The 20,547-nt window shown below is 44.5% G+C and overlaps 1 protein-coding gene across 9 annotated transcripts in view; it reads left to right on the forward strand.

The window, feature by feature from the left end:
• Positions 1 to 20,547, forward strand: part of dmd (dystrophin) — a 281,446-nt gene that overhangs the window by 145,367 nt on the left and 115,532 nt on the right. For all 9 annotated transcript variants that reach the window (XM_076049405.1, XM_076049406.1, XM_076049401.1 and 6 more), the window contains 9 exons: positions 1,096 to 1,288; positions 5,324 to 5,469; positions 12,894 to 12,994; positions 13,461 to 13,572; positions 14,066 to 14,179; positions 14,272 to 14,427; positions 15,485 to 15,655; positions 18,716 to 18,898; positions 19,199 to 19,333. In XM_076049405.1, coding sequence (XP_075905520.1) covers positions 1,096 to 1,288; positions 5,324 to 5,469; positions 12,894 to 12,994; positions 13,461 to 13,572; positions 14,066 to 14,179; positions 14,272 to 14,427; positions 15,485 to 15,655; positions 18,716 to 18,898; positions 19,199 to 19,333 — 1,311 coding nt within the window. The remainder of the gene's footprint in view (positions 1 to 1,095; positions 1,289 to 5,323; positions 5,470 to 12,893; positions 12,995 to 13,460; positions 13,573 to 14,065; positions 14,180 to 14,271; positions 14,428 to 15,484; positions 15,656 to 18,715; positions 18,899 to 19,198; positions 19,334 to 20,547) is intronic.

The following is a 20,547-nucleotide window of genomic DNA, read 5'->3' on the forward strand; positions in this document are numbered from 1 at the left end:
CAGACTCCAGCGTTCACCATAAACATGAAACCTCCTTAGAAATATGGCGGTGCTAACTGGGAGCAAGACCCTTTCTTCTCTCTTGATGTATATTCTTATAGATATGTTAATAAGAAACACTCTATGGGTAGACAAACCCAAATTACTTTTATTGTATTGCCAGTATACACTTTTATTAATATAGTTATGGGCAGCATATTAAGGTTTTAGCAATATGAAAATCATAAATCAGCCCAAATTTTACACACTGGAAGTTAAAAAACAGGAACAGAGAAGCGGAAAAACGGGCTTCCCGGGCCTGCTGGCTTCCAGAACTGCTTGCAGTCGCAGGTACAAATACTTGCCTCCTGATATTATTCGTGGACGGATGGCGTGCGTTTCAGCACCAGCTGGGCCCGGTTGAGTGAAAGACAGCGACTTGCACTAAAAGCTGTCACTGCGGGACAGTTTTGCTGAATATCAACCCGCCTCCGCGCTGGCGTCCCGGCACTCGGGGGCCCCGACCCTGGCTGGGTTCAATTCAGATTGAAGGTCAGCAAGGGGGCGGCATCCGGCGGTTTCATTTAAAAGTTAAGTCTGGAGAACAAACCTGGCGTTTTGTGGAAGTTGAGGGAGGGGGAGGGGGAGTGGTCGCACAAAAGGCTGTTTTCCTCCTTTCGACGGGTTTTCTCGTCAATAAAAACCCAACCCGCACGTATTCCAATGTAGACAGACGTGAGTATCATATCCCAGACTGACTTCTGCTGCCGCTGATACGGCATTCACGCCTTCCACTTATTTTGCAGAGTTGAGGGGAGAAAAAAAAATTGTTGTACTCGTGCGATTCAAATTGCTGAGCTGGCCCAATTTCCTGCTTGGCTTCTTATTCATTAGCAGATGGCAGCGTATTTGAATATCTCAGTGAGATGGGACTCGTTTAGCATAAGGCAAATGGAGTGTAAGTTCATTTTTTTTTAAGAGCCGCTTGGACATCCGATGGATCGTGAAAGAGAATCTTTCCCCCTCTCGGTCTGCGTTGCTCTTTAAACCCCCTTCTGCCCAACCTCCGGCAAACAACGTGACCCATCTTCCGCCTTCTTCTCCGCCCTCTTCCAGGAGGAGGTGTCTCGCCTGGCCGCCCTGCAGCCCCAGGTGGAGCTCCTGGAGAGGCGGCTGGACGAGCTGAAGGCGGAGAAGGAAGGCGACGGGGACTCGCCGGCGTTCCTGGACGCCGACATCGACGCCTTCAAGGAGCACTACCACGAGGTTCTGGAGGACCTGCGGGCCCGCGAGCGGCAGCTCCAGCTGGGTAAGAGGCGCCACAGGGTCTGCTGTCGTGTTTGTGCTCAGGCTTGAATCGTGTCGTAAAGGATCTGTTCTCGAGGTGTCTTCATATGTTCAGTTTGCAAAGCAAGTGTTATTTTGTGATCGGTTAATCTATTGATTATTAGCTTTCGTTGACTCGATTCCATTGAACGACTATTTGAAATTGGTCGTGAAAAAGAACTTCCAGAATTCGCTGTAACAGCAACCATACAAAAAAAAAATTGTAATCAGATCATTTCTCTGTCAATTAGATTAATCGATTAATCGATTTGAGCCGATTAATCGTTTCCACTTTAGACCAATCCCTCTCAATGGACATCAAAACATGGCTAGCTAGCTTGCCAACATCAGCGTCTGTGGAAAGCCGTCTTAAGCCCCGCCTCTCGGCTTTTACCAAACATATCCGGACATTGATCGAACCTGAAACTGATCGCAAAGAGAGACGCTGAATTTCCGACTGACGACCTGGAAGTGGAATCAAGGCGGTGAGAAATGGCACATCTGGAAGGAAATAGCTCCTCCGTGACAATGATGCAGTTAATGTATACATTCACGATACATATGCATTTTTTTTTTTTTTTTTTTTTTCTCCGTTCGCGACCCAAACAATATATTTCGGTTTACGATGTCCAAACTACTTTGGCGACTTTGTGAATGCTCGTAACGGAGCATCTGTTAGCTCAGCGCCGACAAGCTGTCAAATTAGATTTTAATTGGATACCAATTAATTGACTAAAGGGAACACTGTGAATTAGGCTTTGGCTAATTTCAATAATGGATGGTCGCCACGCCCGCCTGGCACAACATGGTTTGGATTTGCTGAAGAGCCAATAATAATTAAGGCTATTATTCATAAGGTGTTGCACTACTATCTGGTTATTACAGACACTTTGAAGCACGTTTCCTTTTGAAACTCTTGACCATTATGTTTGAATAGACTCAAGGAACTCCTTGTGTTGCTCATCAGAGAACTCAGGGAACCATAGTTTTTGAGTCACTGAGTCAGTGAACGATTCGTTCATTCACAACTCCGTCTCGTCGCATTGGAACCCGGAAAAAAAAAGTCAAACTAAAATTCCTCCCCTCAGCTATTCGCTCAGCGTGTCGCCACCTCGACTACTGAGATGTGAACACATGCTGTGCAGAAAGGGTGCGCTTCTCTTTCTGCTTATGTCAGCCGTGTTGCCCGCAGCGTGGGGGAGAGGGTTGTTCTCCCTGATAATAATCGATAAACATAATGACGCGACGCTGCTTTACATGCGTCTGGAAGCGGCTGAAAGCTGCAGGGGGCGAGGGAGTGAAGGGAGCTTATAGGAGGGAAAAAAGCAACCCTGCAAATAATTTCAAACGTTCAGTCGTTCAAACTACAAATACCAGAAGCTCTGTAAGAAGTAAAGTAAAAACCGTCTGTGTCGTCGGTCAAAACGTAGCGGCATAGTTGGGTGGGAAAAATCGTGAAAATGTGGAAGACTGTTTTTTTTTGTTTTGTTTTTTCAGAACCAGCTTAAACAAACGACACAATGAGTATTAAGATAAAAGGATGTGTATAAAAAATATATATACCTTGGTGTCCGCGTCAAACGTAGCTTCGGAACCAATGCAAATAAAGCTTCAGTTTGGGAAAATTTTAATCCAATTTTTATTTTTTTTCAATCAATTCCAACCAATTGATCGAGCCAAAAGTGCCCTTGATGATGTGTCCTAACATGCAGCCAGGCTAAACTAAACTAAACTAGACTAAATGAACCTGGTAGTGTTGACAGCCATGCGAGGATCATTGAGAGATTCAGGAAAATTGTAATCAGATCATTTAAAAAAAAAAAAAAAAAAAGTCAATGCAACTCGATGAGTCGCTGAATCAGCTCTGAATAGACAGTCGCTAAGTGCGGAATTGCAAAGCATATTCTGCAAATCCTGCTAGCTTGCTAACCAAGCTAGCAGGATATTCATTTACACAAGCTATATTCAGTGACTTCACTCATACATTTGATATTCACAGGCTCCAAACACTCGAGTCGATGCCGACTTTTTCATTCGCGGCTCGCAAACTTCATTCGCTTCATTCGGCCGCCGTGCGAGAAGGGCGTGGGAGAGTTTACTGATGATGAGACGCTCCTCCCGGCTGCAAACAACGGGTTATTTTATTTTTGGAGAGCCACCCGCCAAATCGAGTGTTTTCGCGCCCGAGTAGCGAGAGTCATTTTGCACAATTTGCAGCGCCGCCCCATGTGTGTATGCCTGGGTGTGCGTGCACGTGCGCGTGTGTGAGTGTGTGTGTGTGTGTGTGCGTGCGTGTGTAGTCGCAGGGCTCGCTTGCTTTCTTTTCCCCGGCGGCAGGGGAAACAATAAGGCCTAATGAGACAGAAAAAGAAGCGGCGGCCGTCAAGACAGACAAGAGACGGCTAAATCAGACAGACAGAAAGAAGTGTGGAAAGGGGAAAAACAGAAAACACAGAAAAAAACAGAAGGGCCGAGCTATTTATATCAATGAGGCGAGGAGTGATTGAAAGAAATAAGAAAACAAATCCCTCCCTCCCTCTCTCTCTCTCTCTCTCTCTCTCTCTTTATATATATATATATATATATATATATGTCTATATACATATAGACATATATATATACATACATATACGTATACATGTATATATGTATATATATATATATATATATATATATATATATATATATATACATATATATACATATATATATTATCAGAGGGATATATATATATGTGTATATATATATATATATATACATATATACATATATATATATTTGATATATATATATACATATATTTGATATATATATATATATATATATATATATATATATCAAATATATGTATATATATATATATATATATATATATGTATATATATATATATATATATATATACATGATATATATATATATGTATACATATTTATATATATGTATACATATATATGTATATATATATGTTTATATATATATATATATATATATATATATATATATATATATATATATTTATATATATATATATATATATATATATATGTATATACACAAATAGCCGGCAAGAGAAAATGACCCGGAGCTTTAGCCAGACAAATACACAGATTGGTAAAGAGAGGGGAGATTTGTGTGTGTGTGTGTGTGTGTGTGTGTGTGTGTGTGTGTTTGGTGGGCCGGGGGGGGGCTGTGAGTGTGTGTGAGTGTGTGTGTGTGACAAACTATTCATCTTGACTCGCACAGACAGTTCTCCTCTCTCATGCCTCACACGTCGCAGCGTCTGTGTGTGTGCGTAGATGGATTACTTGGCCAAATTCGAGCGCGGATAAAAATCCGGAGGGGGACGGACATAAAATAAATAAATAAATGAATGAATAAAAGCAGGAGCGCAGCGGCGACTGAAATGACACTTTTTTTTGCTCTTGTGGCTTGCCGCCACTGCGGGTGTCACCAGGGTCAGCGCATTTCTCTCGCTCTGTGTTCCTCGCTCAGAGAGGGAGTTGAACAAATCCGCGGTGGGTTGCAGAAGTGACAAGTGGCCTCAGATTGAAAAGGCAAAAAGACAGCACCGCACTGCTATTCAAAAAAAAATAACCAAAAGAAAAATTACATTTATTTGCAATTTTCAGTCCATTTTCAAGTGAAAGTACACAGCCGGAATCTTTGTTTGACGCGTGAAGAGGTGTTCACTCTCAATCTGTTCACGTTAAAGCTGAAGCTATCAATTGACTCAAATTGACTGACAAAAGTCCTCGATTACAATTTTGTTGTCGTTTCTTTCACCTGCTTCTGGAATAAAGGACAAGCTGTTGGTTTTTGCTCGTTTTCAGGCGACGCTGCTCACATTTTTTACGGTCGTTTTCAAACTTTTCAATCATATTCCTGATTTACACCAGGAAGTGTCTGACAATAAGTGTGTGCAGTTTTAATATGCTAAGCCACAGCTAAACTAGGTTAAGCTAGCACTCACCTCCTCCTCCTCCTCCTCCTCCTCCTCCTCCTCCACCTCCACTGCAGTTCTGGAGAGCCTGCCCCCGGCCCGCTACAAGGAGACCATCTCCACGATGCTGGCGTGGCTGCAGCAGTGCGAGGCCAAGCTGACCATCCCCTCCACGGCCGTCACCGACTATCCCGTCATGGAGCAGAGGCTGAAGGACGTGCAGGTGGGGACACGTTCATTTTCAACACGTTTTTAAACGGGAAAGTCAATGTTGTGTTTAAAAACAACATACTGATACGTATCTTTGCGCATTTTTTTTAGTGGTTGTCTGATAATGCGGGACCTTTTTCTAGCTAGCGCTCGCCTGGGCTGATCTGCACTTATTCCAATGCGGGGAAAAACTCTTCAACTCTTTTCGGTTCACACAGCATGAATGAGTGGAGTAGTGAAGGAGTGAAGTGGAAATGAAACGATCGCTTTGACTTTTTACCTCAAATTAGCTTTTAGCTTTGGCTCAGCTTCCCCCGACGTTCCGTTTTTTTCTCTTTAATTGAGCGTCTCCCTGTGTGTTTGTTTTTTTTTTTTTTACTTCATCGTTTCAAAATGACCGAATGTTCTACATCAGTGAACTGATGCAGTCTCCGGAGCCACATTTATTGCCCTATCACAAAGTCGCGGCTCAAATTTATTCCACAAAAATAAAAGCGCTGGCCCACTTTCTACCATGTCCAGAAAATAAGTCTTTGAAATGAATGAATTGAACTGCATCTCCTGCAAAATAAATAGCCAACATTTGCTCTATGAATAGATCTATTTTAAAACTCTTTATTATTTTTTTTTTTTAATATAAAAAAAAAGGGAAGCTGCCCATGAATGTGTGTGTGTGTGTGTGTGTGTGTGTGTGTGTGTGTGTGCGCGCAGATGCTGATTTTCTTCTTACCAAAGTCTTTTTAACTAATGGCCCCCATCAGTGAACCGGTCTGGTTGCAGTTTAATGACCCCAGCCCCCCAATAGGGGTCAGTCTCGACCGCAGGATCCGTATCTGGAGAACCAGCGCTGCTCGGCACTGTTTACAAAGCCCGCTCGCCCCCCACCACCCCTCCCCATCCCGCCGGGGCAGCGCAACACCGTAATCACTTTTTACTGGGAGCAGTAAAGTTCTACCGCCGGCGGCGGAGCCAAAGTGCCAGAGCAGCACTCTGTAAACGGAGGCGTCCTCGCCGCAGATAAAGAGCTGGGGAGGGGTCGGGGGTGGTGGTGGGGGGGCGGGGTGGGGGACAGATGACACGGCCCATTAGCCTGTAGCCTCATTCACAGCCGCAAGCCAATAGTTTATACTGTGTACATCAAATACGGCGGGACATCCCCGGGTATCACAGCACCGCCACCTCTCACCACCGCCAGGTTTGAGACGGTCTGTGATGTTTACACAAAGAACAAGGTGGCCGTGATGAACCTTGTTTGACGATGATCTTGCTTAAGATTTGATCAGTAAATATGCGGCAGGCACTTGTGGAGATGGATGGTTTTTTTTGTGTGTTTTTTTTTTTTTAATAAGAACCGTTCTATGGGTAGGAAGTCGGAGTACTGGAGATGGGTCTTGGTCTCCAGACCACTTTTTATGGGTTTTGGTCTTGGTCTCCGACTCGGACTCGGAGGCATTTGCACTGGGTCCCGTCTCGGGCTCAGGCTGTACGAACTCTGGATTTTTGACCAAGACCAGTCAAGACTCCAAGCCAACACCGCAATGACACGATAATAACCGACAAGAGTCCAGCTGCTGCTGCCGCTTTACGCTTTGTTTGTGACACCCAGAGTGACACGGCCCCTTATTCCAAGGTAACTTATTTTTTTTTGAAGATGGTTCAGCAGAGGTAGCAAAATGTTCTGGTCACGATCTCAACACTCTCCAGTCTTGATAATGTCTTGGTTGGTGCCGTTTTGACTGCAACAGTAGTAGGAAAAGCCAAGTGACTTTGATCGTGCTGCGATGATACACTTTTATGAATGTATTTACGGCCAGTACGTTCGGCTTCTACCGAGATAAAAATCCTTTCAATCAGCCTCCACCGTGCGCGCTGCCGTTGGTCGGCGGCCAAAGTTTGTTGTGAGTTTCACTCTGATTTCAGAGAGCGGGAACCGGTCGGGAGAGTTCACAGGGGGGGGGGAAAGGAAATTTTCCGGTGCGTAAAGACAAAGAAGTGAACTGGGGCAGGCGGACCGACGGACAGTGGGGAAGATCTGCAGTGCGACGGCGGCCCGTCGGGCCTTGACAGGAGACTGTGCGATGATTGAGCGGCTCCTCCAGCCGCCAGGAACTAAACGACCTTGACAGGAGCCGCAGAGAGGCAGCGAACGCTGGAGCAGAAGAAAAAAAAGAGTCCGCCGTCGGAGTCCGCCGTCGTACTGCGCAAGTTTAGCGCGTTAGCATTGAGAAAGATCATCATCATCACCATCATCATCATCACCATCATTTAGACCAGTGGTTCTCAAACTTTCTCTGTCACGCCCCACCTTGGAGGAAGAACATTTTTCTTAGAAGCCCCAAATTTGACGTGGCTGCGTCTTGAGGGATCCCGATGAACCTGCAGGTGGCCCCATGTCTCTAGGACAAAGTTGACCTTTGACCCCATAGACTTGCATGGCATTAGGGTTTAGCGATAAGGCTGGAATTAGGGTTAGGGTTAGGGTTACTCCTGGAATTAGTGTTAGGGTTTCGGGGGTTCCTCATGGGCTAGAAGCCCCAAATTTGACGTGGCTGCGTCTTGATGGATCCCGATGAACCTGCAGGTGGCCCCATGTCTCTAGGACAAAGTTGACCTTTGACCCCATAGACTTGAAATGGCATTAGGGCAGTGGTTCTCAAACTTTCTCTGTCACGCCCCACCTTGGAGGAAGAACATTTTTCTTAGAAGCCCCAAATTTGACGTGGCTGTGTCTTGAGGGATCCCGATGCGATTTTGCATGTGTGCAATGTGACGTTATTCATTGTAGGAAGATTTTTTCCAATCATTTTCGGCTCCCGACTTTGTCCCAACTTTTAAATTTTGTCCCCAGTGTGTGTTTGAGTTTGACAACCCTGTCTTATTCCATTCAGGCATTAGAAGACCTCCCAAGTTAGACGCTTTAAAAAGTGGGCGTGTCCATCGTGACCACTTTCCTGGGTGGGACGTCGCAGAGCTCGACTCTTTCCCTCTCCTCGTCCTCGCCACGTCCCCGACTCCCGTTCTTGGCTCCAAACACGGGGCCTCCACCTGGCACGCGCTCACTCGTCGCAACCGCCGCCGCTTTTGTTAGTCTCCGCCGATGTTAATCTCCCCAAGGTCGAGCGGCGCGACTCGGCCCCTCCTTTGGGCTCCATAATGGCTTGTGAGTGTGGCGGGGAGAGACGGCGCGCTTGTAGCATGAGATTAATTAAAGTTGATTGAGGATAATAATGAGGGAAGTCACTCTGCATACTGATGAGCCTGCATCCATCATCTCTTCCCAGCCGCGCTCTCGGGGCCGTCGTAACGCGCAGACGAGACGGTTTATTTTTACATTTTATTTTATATTTATTTGCACGTACAGTCCGCCGTCTCCTTCGGGTAACGAGCGACCCCTTAACAAAAAGACGCTCGGTCTCAAGTGCGAGTGCGAATGCGAGTGCCAGGCAAACAAAAAAAAAACACCTCCAGCTGATATTAAAAGCGGCCGTGATTGGATGTCGTCGCACCAGGAGAGACGATTATTGTCATCACCCACCAGCCGCCGCCGCCGCCGCCGCCGCTCCCAGTTATCAAAGTCCTGATTGTAGCGTTCAATCACGCCAGATAATTCTGGACTTATTACATCTTCTGATTAATTTGCAATTTCTTTATTTTATTCCCGCCTCCCTCCATCCCCCCCATCCACTCAGCAGTGTGTGTGTGTGTGTGTGTGTTGAGATGACATTCAAAGGTGCGCCACTGTTTAGTGCACGGAAAACACTCGAGATTGAGCATCCAATACAAGCAATGAATAATTTGAGTCTCGCGAGTGCTGCTTTTTTTTTTCAATTTTCCATTAAAAGAAACCAAAAAAATGTCTAAACACGCACACACGCACACACACACACACACACACACACACACACACACACACACATACACACACACACACACATACCGACTCTTGCCGCCAAGCTTGACTGTATTGACAACCGATCGATTTCCGGGCGAGTGCTTTTTAGCAAACGTTCCCTACAGAAAAAACAGCTGTGAATGAACAAAACAAACACAAACCAAAATGGAAGAAAATGCTAAAGAGGTGTATGTCAGAGGCGACAAGTCATCAGACTAGACAGTTTTATTAGCATGACTGATTGATGAGCAGCATCGATACATATACAGTGTGCATATGCATATATCTAAATATATATGTATGTATGTATATATACATATATATATACATATATATATATATATATATATATACGCATATACATATGCACACACACACACACACCGTGGCAATACGTCAGCAGTGGCAAGGTGCGCTCCCCTCAATTAAGCCAATAGAATCAGCGACTGACTGTGTGAGTAGTCAGCTGACTCTCCAGGGTCTCCATCAGCAGCAAACCAAAACCAAAAAGGCATTAGCGCTGCAACGCGAGGCGGCACTTTTTCTCATTTCATTTCAAAATAAAAAAAAGGTAAATATGTTGTCCGCGACATCAATCCCACCCCCCCCTCCCACCCCCCCAAAAAAAAAAATTCCAAGTCTGATTAGCATAAAGTGGATGCCTGGCGGACCCTCGCCGCGGCAACAGAACTGCTGGCGCTGGCGAGCAGGTCAATCCACTGTGGCTAATTAACGCTAATGCTGTCCACAAGTGAGTGCCTGATTAAAAATAAAAAAAAATAAAAAAAACAGCAACGCTGCTCGGTGGTTCAGCCGGTGATTGTTGGTGAGGGAAGCAGCCTTGCGATGTCAACTCACCACCACGCTTTGTTTTCATTGTTTGTTTGTTTTTTATGTTGGTAAACTTTGAACAATAAGCAAGATTTGTTTAGACCAAAACCTCCTAGTTTGCGCTGCACAGGCCAGACAGAAATATATATATATATATATATATATTTATAAATATATATATTTATATATTTATAAATGGATATATATGTGTATATATTTATTTATATTAATCTTTAATTAACAGTTGCGATGCATGCAGCATTGCCACAAGAAAGGGAAAATGTGATGCATATAAGACGTCTAGCTTAAGCTAATTTGCAGTCTTTGTCCCTGGTCAGGCTTTTAGGATACAATGAGATGGACTAAAAAAAAACAAAATTAAATTATACAAATGCAGTAAATAATAATATAAAAAAAAACAGTTGCAGTTGTCAATTACTAATAAAAACAAGAGTTAGATTTAGGTGCTGTTATATTGACAATGACTTAATAGGAAATTAATGTTCACATTCCTGCTGCTGCTTGAGCCAATGTTTAACTTTCACACTAAACCTCCTTTGTTCTGTTTGGGATTTCATTTCTTATGGTAGGGAATTCCATAGGAGTGGACTTTGCATTGTCCTAGAGTTGTCATTTAAAAGATCTGACATCACTTGTGGGGCCGGCCCATTTAAACACCTAAAAAAAACTTTCAGCGAACAGCACAGGTGACAGTAGCCCAGCCTGCGCTGGAATTGGCTACTCGCTCTCAGGGTGAGGGGCCAGTGATGCTTCAGCCACAGGTTTGGGGCGGACCAGAGTGCTCTACTCGTGATCCGCGGCCGTCTTTCGTCTTTGTGTTTACGTTCACAAACAATTCCAATTACCTTGTTGAAAAACAGCCTCTTTTTTTTTCCTCGCGAATCAAAGTTGATTTCCCCCAAACTTTGTCTCTGCAAACAAACACATCAGCCAATCAAGACGGTTGCGCGGAACGGCATCGGCCTCATTATCTCATTATGCGTGCCGCTCAGCACCGAGCCAAGTTTGATGAAAACATGATGTAACTTGCATTTATTATAACAGTAAAACACATTGAGGCATTGAACCTTAACCATCTTTAAACCAAAAAAAAATTCATCATTTAAAATCGTAATTTTAACGAATTGATTCTGACTCCCCGGATCGGCAGGTCCGTCCTTCCTCTTCTCCTTTGAACAGGGCTGCTGTGTTTTGGAGGGTGGGGGGGGTTGCGGCTCTGTTTCTGTCAACCACATCATGTGGGAGGCCCGGCCGTCTCAGGACCTCCAGCTGCTCTGCTCTGAAGACCGTTCTGGAATACAACCTGCGATCCCGTCGGATCCCAGTCCCGCATTCCAGAGGACGGATGCACGTTTCAGGAGCCTGCTTTTCAAGAACACACACACGCATGCAACTCTTGCCTGTGTGCCAAAAGTTGCCACTGAAATCCCAAATCAAGTCCAGAATCGGCTGTGCTGTAGTTTCAACTCCTCTTTTTCCTCGCCCCCCTACTCCCCCCCCCCCCCCCCCCCCAGATGAAAAATAAAAGCACTTATTCGCTGTTGCTAGCTTTGCCAGGTCATGAGTGATCCCGTGTGCGAGTGGATGCGAGTGGAAAAGAACCATAAGAAGAAATGAAACCTCTTTGTCGTGGCCAAGCGTGTCAGTATTTCGTCCCTTCCTCCTAAGTCGCACGTTAAAACTCTTCCAATCTGGCCTCCCCACCTTCTCTTGCACATTTTGCATGAGTGCCAGGATGAATTACCCGCGTGGACGTTTGTCGCCTTTTGTGTGACTTGAGCCCCTGGGGGTGGGCCGCCGCCCCGCCCCGCCCCGCCCCGCCCCGCTCCGCCGCCCACTTCCAGTCACGCTTTCGCATTATTATCAACCAAAACCTTCGACATTTCCCCCCCTTTTGGAGTTTCAATAAGCAAGCTCCCTCATCTGTAAAATAAGACTTTTTGAGTCAGTTGTCAGATCCCTTTTCTTTAGTGGAAAACCACTGAGAGAAACCGTCAAGCAAGAAGAAAAAAAAAAAAGGGGGGGGGAGAGGCGCGACCCGAACGCCTCCCTGCTTGGCATTCGACATTGCTGCAAAAGGATTGTGGGTAAGCCGGAGTAACTGACGGATGTCCTGTCCCTGGCGGTGCTCGAACTAAGCTAAAAGCTGAGCCTCCGAGTCACCTTGCTGTGAATGTGGCTTTCTTCACTCTCTGCCCAAAGTTGGCCTGGGGAATTCCCTCAGCCATCCGCTTGGTACGTACGCTGCGCTTCCAAATCAAACAGTGGAGGAAAAAAAAATATTTATTTTTCACGCTAACAGCGGGAGCCTTTATTCGCCGAGCAATGCAACACGCTGTCACTCACAGCCTGAAAAATCTGTGCGTTTTTGCTCCGTGGCATTTTCATTAGATGGCAGAGCTCAAGCAGGTGACAGACGTAATCATGAAAATCCCGAGGCCTGCTTGCGTTTCCACGGCGACTTGTTGATAAATGTGTCAAAGGAATGCCAACCTGAGGGCTTATTTATGGGAAAGATGGATGTTTTCACAATGTGTTTCCCATGTGTTTCAAATAGATTTGGAAATATAACCTGGACATCTCTTTGTGATCCTAATCGAGACCGTCAATGTCCTCTTTCGTAACTTCGCCTTTTGTGCCTTGTGATGTAAAGAGATTGATTTCAAATTTTTTTGGGGCCTTTTCCTCTTCAGGACCTGCAGGTGTCTCTGGCAGAACACCAGGGTGAGGTGGACTACCTGACTTCTGCCGTAGAGCAGGTCTTCCAGAAGGCACCGTCAGACATCAGCATGAAGTAAGATATTGGCAGATTTTGGGTACTCACACATTCACTTCAATTACCTAGTCCCAAATCCTCAACTTTCATTGGTATACATGAGTTCAGAACGTTTCTTGCATTTGGCACTAATTGGTAATGTTGTCCAATATCGACTGATTGCACTGACTGGATAAAATGTTTTGTTTGTACCGTCCGGTACTTCCTAAGCAACAGAATGAAAACAGATGCTTAAAAAGTATGAAACGCCTGAACAAGTCGTACACTACAACATTAATGCTGTTTCATTTAAAAAAGTGCTTGGTAGCTAGGAGTAGCTTAGCTAACTCGCGGCCCCTAACGTTTAGCTAGCATGTTAAAACCATATTTTGCCGATACATTTTTTTTGTTCGTACTTGCGTGAGCTTGTGCTCCCCAGATCCAGAAGAATGCGACATCGGCAAGTTAACTCGGCACGCTACAATCTGGCAAATGTCTTTCGCAGGTATCGGGCTGAGATGGACGGCGTCATGGCACGCTGGCGGCGACTGGGCTCCACGCTGCAGGACAACGCGCAGAGAATCCAGGAGCTCATGGCCAAACTGATGCAGTTCGAGGTGAGGACGCCAAAAGATGCGGCCCGAGTAATCAAAGAACCCGACTGTATCTGTTCCTCTTCCCCGTTTCCCACCGATGCTTACTGTGCTCAAACGTGACACCAGGATAGGTATTGTTTTAATATATCCTTTTACTTGTTGCCACGTTGTTCATCTATTTAAATGATAATGATGGTGATGAAGAATCAATTTGAAAATAATCAATAGATTAATCGTCAACAGAAATAATCGATAGATTAATCGTCAACAGAAATAATCAATAGATTAATCGTCAACAGAAATAATCGATAGATTAATCGTCAACAGAAATAATCGCTAAATTAATCACTCACAAAAATAATCTATAGATTAATCCTTCACAAAATGAACCGATAGCCTCAGATCTACTGTTAGTGGTTCCACTATCATAAATGCACATTATCTGTTTGCACTATAGTGCTCAGTTGTTACAAAATTGTCATTAGATTAATCATTTAATCGCCCCTTCCCTTAGAACGACGTCAAGACTCTGAAGAAGTGGATGGCGGACGTGGATGTTTTCCTGAACGAGGAGTGGCCGGCGCTGGGGGACTCGGAAGCTCTGGAGAAGCAGCTGGAGCAGTGCACGGTGACCAGACTCGCACACCACTGTGACAGCAGCGAAACGAATATCAATTAAATGATTGCGAAATGAACCTCTGCCCTGCACCTCCTGACCAGGCGTTGGTGAACGACATCCACACCATCCAGCCCAGCGTCAACGGCATCAACGAGGTGGGCCTCTACCTCAAGAAGGAGGCCGAGCCGCCGTTCGCAGTCTACATCCAGAAGCTGCTGGACGAGCTCAACGGCCAGTGGGAGAACGTCTGCAAGCAGGTGCGTGCGAGCGCGAAGAATATTAGAAAGTGTGCCGTTGACGGTTTCATGCTGGCTTGAGGCGGAGACGTTGCAGCTTAAGTGTCATGGTTGGTGTGCAAACAATACGTCGTCATTGCCCTGAGGAATTTACACATGATGTAGTTTGTAGTGTGTGTATTGTGCACTTTATATGCTCTATAATACTAACAGAAAATATATGTGTGAGTAGATCTGCGGCTATTGATTATTTTTGTAAATTATTAATTCATTCATTATTTTTGTGAAAGATTAATCTGTCAAATGATTAATCTATAGATTATTTTGTAAATGATTGATCTATAGATTATTTTTGTAAATTATCAATCTATTGATAATTTTTGTAGATTATTAATCTATTGATTATTTTTGTAAATTATTAATTCATTCATTATTTTTGTGAAAGATTAATCTGTCAAATGATTAATCTATAGATTATTTTTGTAAATGATCAATCTATTGATAATTTTTGTAGATTATTAATCTATTGATAATGTTTGTAAATTATTAATCTATTAATTATTTTTGTAAATTATTAATTCATTCATTATTTTTGTGAAAGATTAATCTGTCAAATGATTAATCTATAGATTATTTTTGTAAATGATTGATCTATAGATTATTTTTGTAAATGATCAATCTATTGATAATTTTTGTAAATTATTAATCTATTAATTATTTTTGCATTTCCAATCCATCGATTATTCTTTAGTCAATTCAATTCAATTGTGATTTGAATACACAGTAAGCGTCCGTGTGAAATAGGACCGTGGAACCGACGGTGCCGTGTCAGCGAAATTGAGGAAGCGATTCTTGAAATTTGGAAGCAAATATTTCTTGTTTAGTTTGAATTTGAATCGCTTGATTATTGAACTGCTGGCACCGTAGATGTGCGTCGTGTATTTACTCCTGCTGTTTGCACAGCAGCCGTGGATGAACACTGGCACATTTCCTTCGGCAAATCCTGTAAATCCATCTCACATTTACGATTATACATTTACATGGAAATCCTTGGCTGCCTCACCACCACCACCTCCAGGCCTATGCAAAGAAGTCAGCCCTGAAAGGCGGCCTGGATAAGACCATGGCCCTGAGGAAGGAGATGCAGGAGATGCAGGAGTGGATCAACCAGGCTGAGGAGGACTACCTGGAGAGAGACTTCACATACAAGACGCCCGAGGAGCTGCGCAAGGCCGTGGAGGAGCTCAAGGTGTGTGTGTGTGTGTGTGTGTGTGTGTGTGTAAAGCAGATATAGATCCTGTAGATCCACTGGCTTTACAGTGTGAGACAAAGACAGAGTCAAAGCCCTCTTAACGCCGCAGGAGGAAAACTAGCTTTCCATCTTCTTTTTTTGCCCGGTAACCACATACTTCACCTAATTCATCAATATCGCAATGAGGCTTTTTTTTTTTACATGGTGGGTGTTACCTCTCCAACAGATGGAGGGCACACAAGCATAGGATGTCATAGGATGGAATTTTCAGGTCTTTATTTCTCTTCCTGGACGCCTGTGCAGCAGCCTGGCAGGGTTAATAGGAGCCCAATTCAAAAATTGCGACGTCACAAGGTATCATTGCCCTCTGTGACATCACAAAGGGATATGTTGTCTTCCTGAGGGCGCAATCATATTTCCATAAATTTCACAACAAAATTCTACGAAGGTGGCGGGCGATGTGTGAGTGACACGGAACTGCCCCGGGGACGACTTGCACACACATACTTACCACACGTTGTAAATATATCAACTAAATGCTAAGACTGAGGGAGAAAAATGATGGACCAACCAGTGAGGCATGAGGAGGATCTGTCAAGTGATGGAAGGAGCTGACATCGCTAGTATCTACATCACAAAGCCAGCCCTTTGAAACAGTGTTCACATTAAGCCAAGCAGACCTGAAAAACAATAAAGGAAAAAAGGGTTAAATGTCCCATTAATTATAGGCAGTTGGTGCGTTAGTGCACCTGGGTTACTGATCTCACCGGGGCGTCTGCACCACTAGACCAGGGCTGAGGAAACTTCTTGACTGGTGAGGCCACAATGGGTTGTGAAAATGTGACAGAGGGGGGGGTTAGCGGAGCAGCAGCAGATGGATGGGGTGTTTTGGTGAGCCACCTCATAGAAGGAAAAAAAAAATATATATATACGTGGTTTAATGTCGATTGAAAATGAAGCAAAGCAAAGTTGCGATGCTGTCAGTGTCCTTGAAGCCCCACGGTGTTTCGCTCTTCATTGAAATGACTCTGAGAGCACTGAAAACATGGAGGAGATGCAGCTATTCTATGACTGACTGACTATTGATATAACTTCTTCAAGTTCGGCAAGCCGGATTAAAAATATTAACGGGCCGCTCATGGCCCCCGGGCCGTAGTTTGCCCATGCCTGCACTATACCATCATCCCTAAAAGTTTTTTTTTTTTTTTTTTTTTTATTACCAGAGAAATTAATGCTGTAACAACAGAGCGAGTTGAAACGATTCACCCGCCACTCCGTCATCCAAAGGTCTTATTACCTCTCCTGCCGTTCCCTCCATTCGCTCAGCCCTGCCCCTCTCCCCTTCCCCGTCCCCTCTCCCCTGGCCCCCCACCCCATCTTCAGTCGGACGCCGATCCTCCCACGGAAAACAACACAAAGAAAAGTTTGCTCGAGAGTCAAGTTTAAAATTAAAAATTGATTCTACTCTGGCTGCTCCAGCTAATCCTCCTCCGAATCCGTTCTTTTGGTTTTATTCCCCGGACCCCTCGCTGCTGCTGCTGCTGCTGCTGCTGCTGCTGCTGCTGCTGCTGCTCCTGCTGCTCGGTCGTTCGGGTGGTGGTGGTGGTTGGGAGGGGTGGGGGAGGGGCAGCAGCGCTCCCGCCGCTCATTGATTGGCCGGCTTACCTGCTTCACACTCGCTGACTGTGTCAACAGAAGATTGATCGATTGACTCGTCCATCCCTCCGTCAATGAATCCTCCCATCTCGCATCTTTGCTCTTTGCCGTCTTTTCACCTCCATCTGCAGGGGATTCTCCGGAGCTGCTCAATCGACTGCTTTCTTCGATCGGAACGATTGCTTGAATAGGCGAACAAAAAAAAAAGAAAAGAAAAGTGCAAAATGTCACGTCTCAAAATGACAAAGTGAAAAAATATTGTAAGAATAGGAAAATGAAGTTTTGCCTCTGGGAAATTGGAGTGAAATAGTTTCTATTTTTTCATCATTTCCTGTCAATTTATCGTTTCAGCTCAACTTTATACTTTATAATGCTATTTTTTTTTTCTTGTTTTTGCGTTCAGCCTCACTTTGAATTGATGATGCTTTCATGGTGTTGCAGAACAACTAGGGAAAAGGCATAGTTCTAGCCCAGGGGTGGGCAAACTATGGCCCGGGGGCCATATGCGGCCCGGTAAGCTTTTAAATCCAGGCCCGCCAAACGCTGTATTTCATCACTTTTCTAAGTGTTTTCAGAGTCATTTCAATAAAGAGCTAAATACCGTGGGGCTTCAAAGACACTGATTTTGTTGATTTTCAATTGACATTAAAGCAACATTCGTTTTCTACATATCCCATGATAGATTCTCACCAAAACACTCCGTCCATCTGCTGCTGCTCCGGGCCCCTGTGTCGAACTTTACAACCTGCTGTGGCCCCACCGGTGGAAAAGCTTCCCCACCCCTGAACTAGCCTGTCGTCAGGCTAACCCGGGCCAGAAAGACACAGTGAAAAACTTTTGAGAGTTGCTACCCTTGACTTGATTGTGAAACGTGCGCACCGTCGCAATAAAATGAAAAACTTCCCAGAGATCCTTGACCGAGGCCACGTCTCAGCGGCGTTCGGCCTTCCGTCCACTCGCAGGCAGAACTCTTTGTATGTTTTTTTTTTTATGTGCTTTTTTTTTTTTTGCCAAAAAATACAAGTAGGTTAGAGCTGTGTCATCTCCAACCAGGGCGCAAAGGAATCTTTGCTTAGCATGAGTTGACAAAAGTTATATTTTCAATGTGCTTAAATGTTAACTGAGATAGGTTTTTCCAGGCAAGTCATTGAATTACAATTTCCAAATGAATATTTTTATATATCATTTTACTTTTACACTTTTCTTGTACGTACTTTCAGCTGGTTCTGGAATAAAAACGACACATTTTTACTGTTTGTTTTTTTTTTAAGTTATTTCAAATAATCATTGTATCAATCAAGTACAAGAAAGTTACAAGTATAATCGACAGCAGAAGGAGTAATCTTAATAATAAAATGCTTTCTGATTCCCCCCACCCCCCCCCCCCCCACCTCCCACCAGAGGGCGCAGGAGGAGGTCCACTCCAAGGAGCTCAAGGTCAAGCTGCTGACCGACAGCGTCAACAGCTTCATCGCCAAGGCCCCGCCCACGGCCCACGATGCCTTGCGATCTGAGCTGGACGTGCTGACGGCCAACTACCAGCGCCTCTGCAGCCGCCTGGACGGGAAATGCAAAACCCTGGAGGTGAGTTAGCCTGGAGGCGCTAACTGGGGGCAGTCAACGTCACAATACTGCAGAAGTTGTTGGATAGAGTGTGAAATATGCTTGGTTATGAATGGCTGTAGCACAAATATTTTGTGATTTCACTTGGAATTTGGAACTTTGCTCCGTCGTTTGGCACCGACTGCTGCTCATTTGCAGACAGAAAGCGGGGGTGGGGGTGTTTGTTAAAAATGGTTGCCGGTGAGCAGATGCTGAGTCATCACAACCCCGCCGGGAGAAAGTTTGGGTAAGATCTAAGGTTGACCCCGGCTTCAATTGCAGGAAGTGTGGGCGTGCTGGTGTGAGCTCCTCTCCTACCTGGAGCAGGAAAACGCCTTCCTGGATCAGCTGGAGCAGAAGCTGGATGAGACGGACAGCCTGCGGGGGGGAGCCGAGGAGCTGCAGGAGGCCTTGGATGTGAGTCCAGGACGAGCTGAAACCTGAGTCGAGGGAAATTTTCAGCTTGTTAGAAATTTGTTTCACGATGACATGATGCCGTTTTAACCCGAGTTGTCCGTGTGCGGAATAATTAAACAGTGCGCCAATGCAAAATGAACTGAAAACATTTCGCGATCATCCAAAACCACCAGCAGGGGGCAATGCGACAGAGGGAACTACTCCCTTCAGCTCTCAAATAGCTGCATTTCAATCACTGACTGTGTTTAACCTGTGTTGAGGATTCTGGAATGAGTTTCCAATTGGTTTTGAAACCAGAAGATTCCATATTTGGATGTGTGGGTGGTACCAGAGGTGAGCCATGCCTTCCATCCACCAATAAGCTGACAGCACCTGGCAACTGAACTATCGCCACACCCACAACTTCATGATCATTTTTACACAAAATTAGACCAAATCTGACAAAATGGGAAATTTGGGCTTATTTAATCATTTTTTTTTGTATTAAAGGTTTAGACCAACATTGTTGCTAGTTTCTAAAGGTGTTTCTTAATTGGTAGCCAGTCATTTTTTTTTTTTGTCTTTTTGCAACCGTTTTGGTTGACCCTGCTGGCCAAAAGATATAATGCAGGCTATTTATACTTCACTACTATTTATACAGTCATTGATTTTGATGAAAAAAAAACACACATTTTAGGAACACAAGGTTTCAAGACTATTAGTGCAACTGAAGCTGTGATACCCCTGGCACTTTCTTTTCAAACAGGCTCAACGTTGCTTTCCTACAGGATAAAATAAAAATGTGGCTTTGGCCGAGAAAACCTGGCTAAGAAACTGAATATTTCATGCGGCCAGCGTCGGACTGGCGTTTCGCAGAATCAGCACATTAAAAAATTAGTTGCAGGTCCTCCACACTGCAAAATGCCCGGTGTCTGTAAGCGTCATGAGGGCCTTGCTGCAGTTGAGCAGCACTTAGTTTCCAGAGAATTTAAATCATAATTAAGACTCAGTGACTGAGGTCACTGAGTCTTAATTATGATTTAAAAAGGTGACTTTCAGAGTTTCCTTTTGATTTTGAGATTCCTCAAAGATTAAGTCAACCAACACTAAACTCTGCGAGCTTCAACTCTGGTCCAAACTGGTCCAATAAACTGCACATTGTCGCAGATTCGTATGAGAGACCAATGAGACGAGGACAAAAACAAACTATTGAACTATTAAGTTATTAAACAATT

This window comes from Nelusetta ayraudi, unplaced genomic scaffold, assembly GCF_046127955.1.
Source record: "Nelusetta ayraudi isolate G7.1 ecotype Tasmania unplaced genomic scaffold, CSIRO-AGI_Nayr_v1 ptg000114l, whole genome shotgun sequence".
Lineage (NCBI taxonomy): Eukaryota > Metazoa > Chordata > Actinopteri > Tetraodontiformes > Monacanthidae > Nelusetta > Nelusetta ayraudi.